The sequence below is a fragment of the Corvus kubaryi genome, unplaced genomic scaffold, assembly GCF_017639235.1.
Source record: "Corvus kubaryi isolate FWS band 111438036 unplaced genomic scaffold, C.kubaryi_AGA036_p1.0 134, whole genome shotgun sequence".
Taxonomy (NCBI): Eukaryota; Metazoa; Chordata; class Aves; order Passeriformes; family Corvidae; genus Corvus; species Corvus kubaryi.
The window spans coordinates 8,204,904-8,220,574 of NW_024580668.1; the positions used below are offsets into that span (position 1 = coordinate 8,204,904).

The 15,671-nt window shown below is 52.9% G+C and overlaps 1 protein-coding gene across 1 annotated transcript in view; it reads right to left on the bottom strand.

Annotated features, from left to right (window-relative positions):
• The window catches only part of CDH22 (cadherin 22), a 76,632-nt gene that overhangs the window by 15,713 nt on the left and 45,248 nt on the right, over positions 1-15,671 (bottom strand). The window contains exons 5-8 of the mRNA XM_042049127.1: positions 12,886-13,053; positions 11,767-11,954; positions 10,677-10,930; positions 3,506-3,642 (exon numbers count right to left, since the gene is read on the bottom strand). Coding sequence (XP_041905061.1) covers positions 3,506-3,642; positions 10,677-10,930; positions 11,767-11,954; positions 12,886-13,053 — 747 coding nt within the window. The remainder of the gene's footprint in view (positions 1-3,505; positions 3,643-10,676; positions 10,931-11,766; positions 11,955-12,885; positions 13,054-15,671) is intronic.

The following is a 15,671-nucleotide window of genomic DNA, read 5'->3' on the forward strand; positions in this document are numbered from 1 at the left end:
TGCTCAGCAATGCTGTAGCTCTGCAGCAGCAGCTCCCAGGGATGGATGACAGTGCTTGGTCACCCCTGCTGTGGCAGGAAAGGAGGGGACTTGTGGTTTCTGTTGTGCCAGGAACCAGCCCTTACTCCTCCAGACCCTCACACAATCTCACAATAAAGCACTTTGCATATTTACACCCAAACCTCTCCTGTGGAGCTCCAAATCCAGCACATGCCATTTGCCTTCCTCCCCACACACCCAAAAGTGCTCAGCAGCTTCTCTGGGTCTGAGGAGAGCCCAGGAGACCATGGGCTGCCACATGCAGCTGGAGCACCTGGAGCAGCCCAGCTCAGGGACACTGCTGGGCACAGCATCCAACCCTCTCTTCTGTGTCAAGACCAAATTGGTACAATACTGAATTCAAAATTTTTACATTAGTAAGGAAGTCAGAAGAGGCAGGAGTGGAATTTATTCCTCACTATCTCAGCAAATTGGGAGAACAAAATGCAGAACAGAAGACTGGGATGTGCCACTCTGCTCTCCAGCCCTGATGCCACAGCTCTGGGGCACAGGGTGTGTTTGTAGCTGTTGGTGCAGCTCCTGCCTGCAAACCAGATTGCTGTGCCAAGGACAGAGCAGGGGCATGCCAGGGGTATGACTCGTCTGACAGGTGGCTGTATCAGAGGCTGGAGCTGAAAACGTGGCTCCCAGCTGAGGGGAAGCAAAGTGGAAGCAGCAGTTAAGCCAAGTAACATATAAAGGGCTCTCACCTCTCCTGAGTCCTGCCCAAACTCAGCAGCATGAGAGTCATTAAACTGCATCCAAACACAATGCTCTGATTAAAGCCAGTCTCCAGCAGGAAGATTTATCATCTCAATTACCAGCAGTGGACACAGCAGTCAAGGCCTCATCATTTTACATGAGCAAAGAGGAAAACAGGAAGAGAATCACTAATATTAGCCCAAGGAAGGTAAACAGCTTGCGAGGGAGATGAAGATTTATCTGTGGGAATGCTTGGCCTGGTCCCAGGCTAGATTAGCTGAACAGCCCCCATGCTTCCTGCTGGCTGCCATGCTGCGAGGCCAAACACTCTGCTAGTCCCCGGCCAGCCAAGGCAGCTCCTGGCTGGGGTGGCAGAGCTGTCCCTTGCTCCTCATGCCAGCAGTGAGAAGCCCAGACAGCTCATGGGCACAGCTGGGCACCTTCTGCAGCTTTTCTTACTGCTGTCAGGGGCAAAAACACTCTGATACCCGCAGGTGGGACACACCCTGGACACGGTCTGTGCTGCAGCAGCAGCGGGTGCCAGACAGGGCTCTGCAGGGTCGGGGCACAGCTCCTGTTTGGAGCTGCTCGAGCCCCACAGGCTGTCTGTGGGAACAAGTGCTGCCAGTGGGGCTGGCTGTCCTTCAGTGGTCAAATCCTGCCCAGGACAGGCCCGCCAGCAGACCAGGAGGGCAGCTTGAGGAGGCCACAGGGATGCCACATCTTGTTGTGACACACTCCAGGCCAAGTGACTGGTGCCATGGGAATCAAGCGGGCCCTGGCACCATAGGAATACAGTAGGTACAGTTTCCCACCAGTCCCAATGAGCTGAGGCACCAGGCACAATCCTGGGCAGCAGGACTCCCACTTCTTGGGTTTGTTCCATTCCTCCTGCCAAATTTGCATCTCACTGAGGAAAGAGAATATATGACCACTTGCCTCTGGTGGAGTTGGTGATGTCCAACTGTGGCATCCAGCTGCACCCCATATGCCCATGGTGAGCATCACAGAGCCCTACCAGCACCCCTGGCCCAGACACTTGTGTGCCAGGAACTGCACTGCTGGATGTGCTGATGCCAGCGTGGAGGCTCCCAGCCGCCCTGCATTCCACGCTCCCACTGCCATGGCTGATCCCACTGCACCAGGCACATCCCAACAGCTGCTGCACAGCCCCGCTCTGAAACCCCTCCATCACTCAGAAGGCTGTACCTTTACAACTGCCCTTTCTGCCAGAGGATTCAGACATAAATTGTACTTTAAATTCAATATCAGTCATTAATATTTCATGATTACAAAACGTTACGGATAATGTCACTGGGAAGAATGTCTGGGCAGTTAAAACGAATGAGTCAGAGCTCACCATGGGAGAAGTCAGAGCACTGAAGAGTCTCCTTGGCTTTTGAAGCGATCCAGCCTGACAGGCTTCCCTGCCAGAGGGGAGCTGCAGCATTTACTGACTTGTTCTAAAATCCTAGCTATAGCGTGTAAATATTGTCCTTCTGATTCTTGTCACCTCACGTTTCCTGTGGATGCTGAGTTGTGCTGCAATGCCGCCATCCCCTCCTCCCTGCAGAGCCTCCCCATGGAGCCCCCAGTACGGGCCACAGCTCGGCTATGGGCTGCCCTCCCTGTGATGTGATCAGGCAGGGCTCACAACAGTGCCACAGCCAGACAGTGCAGGGGTCACTCCCGTCATCCAGCACAGAGCGAGACTGGGATGCACCACGGAGCCAGAGATATCCCCTCAGGGCAGTGGGGGTCTGGCCAGGGCCACTGACCTCTCCTCTCCTGGGCCATGGGGCCTATACCCTTGCCTGGCCAGAGTGGGTGGCAGGATTTGACCTCTGGGACCCAAGTTAGGCCTTGACCTGGCTCCTTGAACATGAACAGCAGCTTCAACACTCAAGAATGAGCAAAGAAACACTCACAGCAAAGCCCGGGGAAGACTCCTGCCCACAGACAGACAGGCCTTGGCACATGTCAGCAGGGGTAAGGAGGTGTTCTGCAGCCACAGCAGCTCCCTGGTACCCACTTGCAGGGCAGAGGCAGAGCACAGCAGGGCCCAGGCTACCCTGGTGACTTGCACATCCAAAATATGGAAAATTCTGAAGAATATGGCAATGCCTTTCTGTTTCCCAGCATCGTGCCTGGGACATTCTGCTTCCACAGTCCCTTCCCCCTGCTGCAGTGCCAGGACCTCCCATCCATTCCTTCTGTACCAAGCCTGCACCCCCCCAAGCACACAGAAGGCATCCAGAGCTACAAACCCAGGTGCAGGTACAATCTATGAGTCCCAAACACTGAGAGCTCTGGCAGAAGTGAGTGCTGACAGTCCCCCAGTGCCACAGGGCTCCAGCTGACAGGACATCCACGCAGGGCCCATGACTGATCTGGGGAAGGTAGGTGATGTGAGTGCAGCCCCCCGGGAGCCCCCGGTGCTGCTCAGCAGGTGTGAGTGCAGGCAGTGAGCTGCGCAGGGATGACTGGCAGAGATGGTGCAGAGATAACACAAATTTGATTAGTGTTCATCAAATATACTATTCGACCATGCTCCCTTATTAATGCTCGACTCAGGAAGAGTATTTTTAGGTTGTCTAGGGAGATGTCAGACTCAGTGCTGCTGCATTTATTTTTCTTTTTTACTTCTGCGTTGATTAACACTTGTGTCTTGGCCACCCCCTGCGATAACAGCACCCATATTCCTCCTCCTGCCCCACTCCAGTTCTGCACAGACCCTGCTCCACACAGCATTCCTCCATCTCACCTGCTTCCATCGCCAGGACAGTGATGTTGTGCCACCCTGCTGTCTCCCGGTCCAGGACCTTTCCTGTCACAATAGCACCTGTTTTGGCATCGATGTCAAAGATCCTCTCAGCATCGGTGCTGCGGTCGATGGCGTACCTGTGACCAAGCAAAAGGGGGAAACCATGAGCAGCTGGATGTGCCAAGCCCACCCTTACCACCAGCCCCAGGAGTACTGGAATCTAACACCACAGGCCCTGGATCACTGCTCTCCTTGTCCTGTGCTGCAGCATGGTACAGGAAGGCCTGGTTTCTACCAGGCTGCAAGCCCAGAGCCTTCCACTAAAATTAAAGCGTGGCTTTTGGTGCATAAAGTGGAACTGTGCACAGACTTTGGATGAGGGGAACAACCTGCTCTGATGGGAAGCTTATGCTCTGGATAAAGAGTGCAATACAGAAATCGTGGGCTGTAACTTCACTTGTGACTCTGGGAAGCTTCAGTGCTGTAGGTTCAGGAAAAGCATGAACCAAGCTGAAGGTGGGCACCCCTGCTCGAGGAGCCCATCTCACCTACTACCCTCTCTCCTGCTCCTGTCCCTGCATCCACTCAAGTGAGAGACCCGGAAGGCAGCACACAGTAGGCTGTAAGCCAGATGTGCAGACACCTCAATTGCTAGACCTGGCACAAAGCACAGGATCTGGACTGAACCTGTGCAACTGGTGCAGCAATCCTGGCAGCAGAGGAGGGGGCAGCAGCCAGCATCCCCCATCAACACAGCACATCATGCCAGCAGCCCCAAGATTTGCCCTATTTTGAACTTCCCAGTCCCACAAGGAACAGGCTGATGAGCTCCTCCAGCTCAGACTGTGTCCAGCTGCTCAGCAGACACCCATCACAGGCAGTTCCACTGTGCTCCTTCAGCTGCTCCAGTGCTGCCCCAAACAGCCCCTCCTGAGGGTGGAACCCATGTACTCGCTGGGCCACCTCCAGAGGACATGATTCCCACTTCTCCCCAAGGGCAACCCCACAGCTCATGAGGAGTCAGACACCAGGTTTAGTCCTGAGCCTTCACCAGGACACCACAAATCCATGTGGCATGTCCTGCATTTCCAACCATTACACATGGAATGAAGCAAGCCAACATTAAATCAGGGCACAATGAGATGTGAGCTCCTGGGGGAAAGGGCTGGAAGGAAAATCTGATCCAGCTGAGGCCCTCGAGCACAGCCGTAGCACAAATAACACAAACCACCACTGCAATCAGAATTAGAAATCCAGAAGGCCTGCAAATCACAAACAATACAGCATAATGTTATTGTGTACAGCATCTTTCACACACACTGAATCCCAGAGTGCTTCACAGAATTAAATAATACAAGACAGCAAAGAGTACAAAGGATAAATTACCAAAAGGAGGGCTGTGAATAAATTAAAGCCTTCAGTCACATGTCCAACCACAGAAGGAAGATAAATGTAGGGACAAAGCACACTGGAAAGCTGGGGAGGTAGGACTGAGAGGCCACATTGGACAGGAGCAGAGCAGGACAGGCTCCAGGCTAGCAGGAGGTTCAGGACAGGGGAAGTGCTCCACGTGCTGCAGAGCAGTTTTCCAGCTGTGGGTCCATCATCCCCATAGCTCACAGCTAAGGAACATCAGCTCACCTTCTCCATGCAAGGATGACCATAGATGGCCCTGTGCTGTTCTGCCCCATGCCCTGGGACAGCACCAGCTGCAGATGGGAGTGCCTCTGGCAGAGCCCCTGTCCATCCACACAGCTCCATCGCTGATGGAGGCACACACAAAGGCATTCCCACACTGTTTAACATGTTATACAGTACCAGATTACATTCCCTAGCTCTCTCCCTTTCACAGATGGGGAGATGAGAGAGTAAATACAACAGCACTTACTTGTAGCCAAATAAAAACATTCAAAAGTCGCTATCTAAATTGCACTTGCACCCAGCCACCATCTAGCACCTATGTAGCTGACTTCCTCTTCCCCCCTTGCATCTAGAGGTGATGGACATCTCTCACAAAAAGCCAAGTACAAGCTCATGTATCTCAAAACCAACTACTAAAGACTGCCTGCATTTTCTGCTCCAACTCCCAGCTGGCAGCAGAGCTTTTACAGGAACACAGCCAACTCCAAAAGGGACAGTGACACTGTCTTGGCATGTACTGCAGCCTCTCATCCACTCTCTGTTCACCCACTGCAAAGGAAAATGAGAGGTCTGGCCACTCTGAATTGTAGAAATCAGTCTGATGCTCTGCTGGAAAGAGGAACAGAAACTGGGATGACAACACCTAATACCTTTCCAATAGCATAACTGATTTTACATAACTGCTTCCATTGTTCTCCCATATGACCCGACCTCAAACACGTCCTGCATTCCACTCCACTTTTCATACTGTTCAGTTCAAGATGGTACTTCACTCTCCCCACAGCTTCTCTGCCTTCCAAATAAGCACATGCCTGTTTTGATCACACTTCTGTCACTGCTGCATAAACAGAGACATCTGCAAAAAATATCCACACAGAAAAACCCAGTTAGTGATGGGAGACAGCCCCAAGCCTGGATACATCTGACAGGGCTGCCTGCCCAACCAGAGGACAGGAGGATGGCAGGGAGTGTTCAGTGTAATGCCACTGGGAACCTGTTCTTATGCTTCTCATTGCTTTGCTGCTGAGGTTGTCTTCTGTCCCTTCTGAATGGTCTGCTACAGACACGCTGCCTGTACCCCATGGCCAGGCACAAACCAAACCACAACTCTGATGCCTTTGTCACGCCTGCTACAGAGCACTGTCATCTTCTCCCTGCCACAGGGAAGGAGACAGAGCTCAGCACACTGCCTTGGCCACATCAGCAGGGCTGACCCTGCTGCCACTCACTGTGACTGTGGAGGTGGCCAATCCAGGTGGGTCTGCAGCTCTCTGGAGATATCAAAGGCCATGGAGGCTCTGGAGCACTAGGCTGGCATGGGAGCTGGGGACTGGGGGGGTGGCACAGGGATGTCCACCCACCCCCCAAAGCCACAGCCATAACCTGCTCAGAGCTGCAACAACAGACTTCACCTTCCAACAGCTTCCATCTCATCCCACGCTGGAGCAAGCAGCGCTTTGCTGTGCTCACTCACATCATTTTGTGCAACACAACCTTCACCACCAGTTTCTCCACTTCTACTCCAGCTTCATATTCACCCATCCCACTGAAGTCAAACGGTGCTTCTCACCTGGGAAGAGGCAGCATTTAATCCCTCGTCCTCCAGGTACTCAGGGACAGGACCTATGCTCATCTCTCCTGCAGCTGGCTGGTGCTCCGTATCTGGAACCGCAGTCCCCAGCTCTGATTGGGATGCGGACCTTGTACTCCATTTCCCTCTCTTCCTGCTGGCACTGCCTGTTGATGTGGATGTTACAAGTGACTGTTTAATTTCGACAGCTTTCTCAGTGCTCATCTTTCCCATGAATGCATTTCTCAAGCAGTTTGTTTCACTTCTCCCTCGAACACAACAAGAAGAACATTTTATGCCACGTGTTTAGTTAATAGCGAGCTTTTCAAACACTGTATGAAAAGCTTTTTGTTGTGTTTGTTTTTTCCTCCTCTCCCTTTTGTATTGAAGCAGGTTGTAGTTCTTGCTGTGCTGTTGGAGTCTACAAAATGCCCATGTCCAACACGTGTCTCCGGATTTGGTGAATGCCAAACAAGAATATCTCTAAGAACCTTAAATCCCAAGCAACATCTTCCCAGTGCTGATAAAGCCTGGAATGCACACAATCAGAGCACAGGCTCCTACTGCAGAGAGAAAAACAAAAGCCTCCCAATACAGCCTCACACACACAGACAGTCTATCACTGTATTACTTCATACAATGGCTCAGCTGAGAAAAACTGCACTATGCCCAGAAAACACACAGCTAAAGCCAAAAAGCCAACTGGAAACTAAATTTTTTTCTGAAAAGGAACAGTTCCAGCCTTTGATAGGCAAAAAAAAAAAAAAAAAAGGATGGAATAAAATAAAAAGAACCAGACCTTTAGGAGGGCATTTCCCACACTGGTACCACAGAAGGTTTTATACCCCACAGAGGGTTCATACAGCCCTTGCCCATGCTGAGCTCAGCACAGCTCCCTGCTCACGCACTGGTGTCACTGGGAGGGTGTCCTTCTCTGAGAGGTGGGGTGATCTCCAGGCACCTCCTTGCACCCAAGCAAGCAGCTGCCAGGAGCTCTGCAGCCAATATGCAGCTGGAGTGAGGCAGGGAGGAGGTGCCTCAGGGATACCCCTTCAGTCCTCATGTCTTTGTAACAGGTCACTTCGACCCAGTCCAGATTGTGGGAAGGGATTTGTTCTCAAACCAAGTCACTGCATCCTGTGGGACACGTGGATCACCAAGACGGCAAGGGAACATCAGGCTGGAATGTGCCTCTGGCAGTTGCTTTGGGCACAGCAAGAGTCACACAGCCTTGTTCGTGCTGGCCCGGGGCTGAAAACAAAAAGCCAAGGGCACCTCCCTTCCCATTTGGCTAAAAATACCTCTCAAACCTTGTTACTGGCAGCCTGGTGTCAGCAGGACCTGGAAACCCTGACAGAGCTGATTTCTGCTCTGCTGTCTCTGGCAATCCTTGTTCTTTCCTGCCTCAAGGGGAGAGTGCATCTCAACATGACAGGAAGTTGTGGCTCCCCTATATACAGGCAGAGGCAACACACAGACCCGAGTCCAGGAGAGCAGCCACTGCAGAAGCACAGCCGTGCCTCTGCTCCCACCTCTGGCAGGTGAGGAGCAGGAAATTAAAGGGATCCACTGAACTGCAGCAACTTCAAAGGGTTCATACCAACTTCAAGGCGATGAGGATCAAATGCTGGTCATGCCATCAGGACCAGGTACTCTCTCATGTATCAGAGGTGAAGTACAAGTGCTGGCTTCTTGTGACTGCACTTCCGAGCAGCACACTTGAAACGAGAGGTGACTTACTGCCGTCTCCTGCTGATGGGTTAGTGTCACATCCTGGTGCTGCAAGGTGCTGGCATTAATGTCTGTGCACTGCTTTGAAGCTGTGAACGGCTGCCTACGCAGCAAAGTATTTTATTAAATTACCTGGCTAGCCAGAGGACAGGGAACCAGGAGAGATCCAACTGTACCTTCCTCCCAAGTTGGTGCTGCATTAGCATGACCAACATCAACCTGCAGCTCCACTTGGGTATGTGTTAAAATGGCTGTGAAGGTTCATCCTGCTGCACTGCCACTGCTCGTGACAGCAGGAACTGCCAACACAGAGGGAGTGAAGGGATGGACCAAGTCCCGAAGGGAAGCCGGGGGGACAGAGGATGAGCTACCTGCCCGGGGATAGCTGGAGGCAGGACACGTATTTGAATGCATCAAGCCTGACAAGGGAAAACACATGGCAATTCCCAAGCTGCAGCAGATGCCTGGGAGTCCTGTTGGCTGGGTCCTTGTGTCTAAACACGAGGCACTGCCTTGCCAGCACGGAGCTCACTGGAGGAGAGACTCCCAAAGCAAAGTTTGGGCTCTCACCATCTTGCTCCTGCCCAGTACTTGAATCCGCTTCTCTCTGGTCCAAGTCTCCACCGCCTTCTGCATAGCATAAAGAGCCTCTCTCCACTGCTTTCTTTTGGTCTGTCTGCAAACAATGCAGCAAGCTCCACAGGGAAGCAACACAAAGAACAAGAAAAAACAAGAATAAGAACAGTTCTGTCCCCAAGGTCCCTTTTCTACAATTACAGATCAGAAAATAAAATCTATATTCTGCAGCACTGCTAGAAACAGTCAAGTGAAAAAGCATGTGCACACACAGATATGCGGACACACCACTCTCCTGAAGGGTGTGAGCTGACAGCCACATGCTCAGGGGCAGCAAAGAAAGAAATCAGACATGTAGCCTGACTGGAGAGGGAGCAGAGAGTCACAGGACAAGGTGAGCAGAGGTATGTTGAGAACACATTCAGCACTCAGCACCCACTAGTGTAAGTGGTGCAGCACTCATATACACAGTTCCTGGCACATCAAGGCTGATTTCATTCACATTCCCCCCAAAGTCAACTTTGAGCATCCAGCTTTGTGACACAGTACTCTCTACTAGCTGCCAGGCATCTGTAGATGGCAGCTTTCCATCTGTAAATGCGTTTCTGAGCTTTCTAACCATCTCAGTCTTTGTTTCCATGAGGATCAGGAGACCCCCCTCACCCCACCATGAAACAGTGGGTCTCCCGTGGCTGCACAGCACCGAGCTCAGTGCCCCAAACAGGCACTGGGGCATCACTGAATGCAACCAAGTGCTGTAACTGAGCCCTCCCTAGCCTGTCCCCCTCCACCACACGTCCCTATCCCTGTCCTTCCTGGTCTATTGCTGTGGGGCTGACTCCCTGCAGAGCTCTCAATCCAAAGCCAATGCTGCTCCCTGGAAGTGAGCGGCTCCACGGGTGCCTGCAGCCCCGCTGGCACCTGGCACCAGAACACACATTTCAAGGAAATTTTCCACACGTTGAGGATGTTTTCTGAACACCAGATTTTCAACCCAACTGCTCGTGACTCAGGCCAGTTGGCAGGGCCAGAAGGCTGCTTTGTGCCTTAGGTAATAACAATTTAACAAGGTAACAATCTCTTTAGCCACAAATTAAATGGAAATGGGAAATGTCCTGTGCAGATAAGCTGCTGCCTGGATTATGTCCCCTGCCCAAATACAAACTCCTCTGATCTTTGATCCTTTGCACACATGCACGCACACACAGCCAGGCTGTGGCTCTGCACCTCCCAAGCCTCACCTCGTCTATCACCCTTCACCACTGTCCTCCTGCCACTCCTGGTGTCTGGCCTGTGTCAGGTACCACTGCAGATAGCTCGCTGTCAGCAGTGAGGACACACAAGCATCACCCAGCCACCTTCCCTGACACTCCCTTGCACTCACAAACCCATCACCTGTCAGTGACGTATCTGTCGCCTGCGAGACGGCTGCGCTTGCTCGTGCACAGGGTGCCACTCACCTGCCAGCTGCCTGTCCCACGAGACACTCACACACTCGGCCACACATGCAGCACTTGCCACTTTTACCTGCACTCTCCTACCTCCTCTGTCCCAGCCATGGCCACAAGCCCTCCCAGACCACATGTCCCTTGCAGGTGACCCCATGCCCACGCCTGGAAGGGGGATGCTGTCAGGTTCAGACGGCTGCTTTACCGGACAGGGTGGTTCGCTGTGTCCGGGTCCAGGGCAGTGACCACCCCCACGACAGATCCAACATGTGCATCCTCCTGCACCTCCATCAGGTTGGAGGGGGGCCGGAACTCGGGGGGCTCATCGACGTCCAGCACTGAGACGCGCACGATGGTCTGGTCCCGAAAGGTGCCCAGGTCCACGAACCGCGGGTCCACGAACTTGTTGAGGGCCTCCACCACGACAGTGTGCACTTTTTTTGACTCATAGTCAAGAGGCTGGGACAAGGAAAGAGGGTAAGCCACAGCCAGTCCAAGGTGCCCCTCTGCTGCCCCTTCCTTCACCAGAGACATCGGGGCAGTACTAAAGCCACTAAAACCACCTGCTGCCAAGCAGTGCCTCTATAGCAGCCTGGGGGCTTCTGCTTTGCTCTTCTGCCAGCAACACCCACACTGAGGGGGCAGGAGGAAGCATCCAGCCCACTCCTCTCAGGGCTCCTAACAGGGTGCCCAGGCTGTGAGCAGCCAGGATTCACTGGGAAGACAGCACAGTGTGTGCTGCACATGAGCGAGTTTTGATCATTAATTATTAATCACCCCATTCTTATTTCTACAGGGGAGGCAAGCTGCATACAGTGGCCTTGAAGAACAATCATTCTTTCCTGCCTGTACCAAATATTTGCTTGATTGTTTTTGCCACCAAAAGCAGATACAGTTTAAGTGCTGCTGGTCAGGTACAGGAATTAGATGGGCATTTTTCTCCCCTAGCAGGTGCTGTCAACAACAGCTGTAAGCACTCCTCTCTGCAGTCCTATGCATGGTGTCTCCTCTGCACAGCTTGCTGCTTCACTGCTACCCCCCAAGCCACCCTGGGACTCCAGCAGGCACTCTGTGCTGCCCCTTTTCAGCCTTTCCTCCCAGACAGCCCTGCATCTTGCCATCCAGGCAGAGCAAAGACAGGTCTCTCCCTGCATCAGCAGGCACAAAAATGCAACTGCTACTGCTAGAGCAGCGCTCAGAGCATTTTCTTCAACTCAGATTCAACAGCAGCAGTCCCCAAAGGAAAGGGTCCTCCTAGGGACCTGTGACCTCCCTACTCAACCAACGCTTCTCACCTTCTGTACCGTGATGACAGCCTCTTGGGTATTGCTGTCCGTGGTGACTTTGAACATCTCCACCCCTTCCTCATCCTTCACTTGATATGTCATGTCCGTGTTCTCCCCGACGTCGGAGTCCTCTGCCTTCACCCTCCCGATGGCAGTGCCCACGGGGGCCGTTTCGACAATGCTGAACTGGTACATCTCTGGAGGAGAAATGAGTACCAGGGTCACTGCTTCTGCCTTTGAACCGCCCCCAGCCTTCACAGACCTACCTGGGGCACCTTTGGGCTGTGAGAGTTGCTCAAACCCCACCGTGTCTACAGTCCAGAATGGCCCAAGAGGAGAAGTAAATACACCAGCCAAAAACAAGGGTTGAGGGAAGGTAATTGGGGAGCACTGACATTCCAGGTGCTGTGTGAAGTAAGGGCTGATTTCTCTGCATGGACACTGCAATCAGTGCTGATTCCTTGCAAAGATTCCTTTACAATTTCTGATTTCTAGGAGATGCAGCCTGAGAGCCAAGCCTCCTCCAGCTCCTTCCCTGGGAGCTGCCAGGCCCCACAGTTGGAGTGTGCTGCAGAGCCCACTCCATGCAGCAGGATCACTCTGCACCTTGTCTGGGGAGGGTCCCAGATCAGACACCAGCACCAGCCACAGGCCATTAGCAGCAAGTTGAGAAACAGAGCTGTGCTGTGACAAGGCTGCTGCCCCTGAGCCATGTCACTGTTCTGGAACTGGGGCAAGGGTGTGCCAAGCTCTCACATAGCAGCCAGGAAGTGCCAGGCCAGCAGCCAAGTCCCTGCCCCAGCTCCCAAGGGACAGCAGCATGGTGGGTCTTGCTGGCTTCCAGCTGCTTGGAGAGGGCTCAGGAAAGGGCCAGCTCTGCTCTCCCACTATGCAAGTCATGCTTGCTTCCAGGACCTGCACTGGAGCAGGGATCTGGCACCCACTGTGCTGCCAGGCAGGAACACATTCTGACCCAGGCCCGGAGCTGGGCATGCCACGGTCTTTTGGTATGGTCACCCTGCCAGCAGCTGGAGTGGCCAGGCTGGCTCAGCCTGCAGGTTCCACCCCACCACCCACAGGGAACCAGGACATGCTCCAGTGCCCACCCCCATCGCCAGCGGGACTTACTTTGAGGGAAGCGTGGTGGGTTGTCGTTGACATCAGTGACTACGATGGTGACTGTGGTGGATCCAGACAGGCCACCCAGCTGTCCTGCCATGTCTGTTGCACGGATCACCACCTCGTAGCGGTCCTGTGTCTCACGGTCCAGGTCTGCCACGGCTGTCCGGATCACACCTGGAAACCAGCAGGACAGCTGAGCACAGGCAGGGCCCAGAGCCACAGAGAGGGTGAGGCTGGAAGGGGCCACAGGAGATTACTTTGGACAAGATCAAGACCTAAACAGGATCAGCTGGATCTCCCTCTTCACATGGTGCAGATGTATTTCACCAGCCTTCATGGCCCTTCCCTGGACTCACTCTGGTATGCCCACCAGAATCATATTTGGCAGTCAGACACAGCACTTGCATCTCACCAGTGCACAGTAGAAGGGACTGTCACCTCCCTTGACTGCTGGGGACACTCTCCCCAGCCACAGCCCTGGTGCTGCTGGCTGCCTCTGCCACAGGAACACACTGCTGGCCACAAACAGCATCTGCTGAACCCCTTTGCAAGAGGTCACATAAGCAAAAGCCAATTAAGGGAAGAGAAGGGCACTGGGGAGAAGAACAAGCCCAGGGGGTTGTCAGCCAGCCAGAAACATCCCAAAAATCTTCCTGAAGCCCAGGAAATGGCCACAGGCCCAACCTGCTCCCAGCAAGTCTCCTCATAAAGCATGAAAGAGTCCCAACTGCTGCTTCTCCCGTGGGCTACTGGCAGCTCCCACTGGTTTAAACCCTGGCACAGAGGAGGTTTGTGCTTCTCTCCAGGGTGACTGGGAGCTGGGTGAAAGATCTGTTGGGGTCAGAGGATTGGTGGGGGCAGGAGTCACAGGAGGGAGAGGACTCATCCTCACCCCCACCCAAATGCGGGGGCTGTGCTGGGGCCAGCCTCAAGGTCTGCTCTGTAAAAACCCAGTCTGAGTCACAAAACCCCTCTGGCACAGATCTGCAACAGCCCACTTATCCTGATCTGCTGAGCAGGAGCCAGGCTTGCTGCAGCACCCCTTACAGAACAGGGCTGTCCCCAGCCCAGGCTCCATCTCCAGGTGCCATGGCCCAGGCACACCTGGGGGAGACCTGTGTGATCTGGAGAAAGGGAGGAGGGGCAGCACATTTCTAAAAGTCTGTCTGCACAAAACCCCTCATTTTCAAATGTCTTTCTAAGTTAAGAGACCAGAGGTGCTGAAACACATGCTCTGTGTCAGAGAATGCACTGGAGCTTAACAAAATGAATGGTATGGTAGTACTTCTTACAAAAGTAAGTCTCTTAAAAACAGTGTTTACAGGTCTCCAGTATTCATCTGGGATTGGGGAAATGACTAGGACTAAAATATAAAGGAATGTAAAACAGAAAACAAAGAGCAGTAAAAGCCTGAAACCTCTGCGAATGGCAGAAATTACCACTCACCCACGACTGTTTCATTTAAATGGAAACGAAGTAGAGAAGAAACATTTTGAGGATGAAAAAAAGAAAGAAACGACTCTGCCCTGACGTGGCACGAGGGTCACGAAGGAATGAGTGCTTACATGGATACAAGGTCATTAGCACCACATTCCATTCCCTCTGTACAAGCAGCACCCCGTAACAGACAGGAATCAGCTTAAAACCCCCTCCAGCTCAGTTTTTTAACATTCCCACAGATTAGGACATTGTTTTATGTTTTCGTAAATCCTCTTTCTTCCAGGGTTTTCTGTTTAACTATCAGCTTTACCTCCTCCTACTGCGAACTGCAAATTCATCTCGGCTTTGTTTCACCAGTAATCCTGCCTGGTGCTAGGGACAATACTGGAGGAGGCTGCTGGAATAGGTCTCCAGTGAGGGGCCTGACCCAGAAGGAACAGGAAGCTCCTTTCTTGCTGAGCAAACAGTAGAGAATCATCCAGTGGTCTGAGCACCTTGCAATCCATTTGCTGATGTGCAGCACATCGAGCAGTGGTAGAGCATCGAAGCTCCAAGTCACCAAGAGCACAGCAGAGGGGAGAGCTCAGTTCCAGCAGGCTGCAAGGAGCCAAGATATGGCTGCAGGGATAGATCCCAAGGCTTCTGCACTCCACAGCCAGCAAGATTCCAGTTTCCCTGTTTGCTTGCCCGGTGTGGCCTCATGCACCTCCAGACAAGGGCTCACACCATGGAGGTCAGAGGCAGTCAGAAATGCCACCGAGCTGGGAGGATTAAATTCCTACCCCTCGCCCTTTGCATGACATTACAGGTGCATCAGGAGCTGGCAACACCGTTCAGGAGACATTTATCACTCCTTCCTTTCTGAAACTAGCAATTATTCCAATGATTAGCATTGCCAGGATTTATTATAAAGACATAACCACCATTTCAGATCATCGCCATTCTCCAGATCTCGTGGATAGGCACCATTATCACCCAGTTTCCCCTTGTTCCTCTGTCACTTCAAGTTCTGTAATTACCCGGACTCCCCTGCCTTCAGCCCCATGGATAAGGGAGCAGGTGTCTATTCTGTGATGGGGCCCAGGGTCTGCTCTGACCCCCTCATTCATCCTGGCTCTGCTCAGAGGAAGCCATTTGGCAAGGAGTCCCACTTCACGCAGAGAGGCAGAGGGGACACAGGAAAGGGAGGCAAGAACATGCCTCTGGGCACCCATCCCAGCCAGGATGGCACCCTCCCACCTGGGCAGCCAGACCAGCCCTGCACAAACACCCAGGGCTCAGGGACCAGCCCCAGCTGCTCATGCTGACAGGCCTCTGCTGCCACTCCACTGTGAATACAAAACCGTTATTTC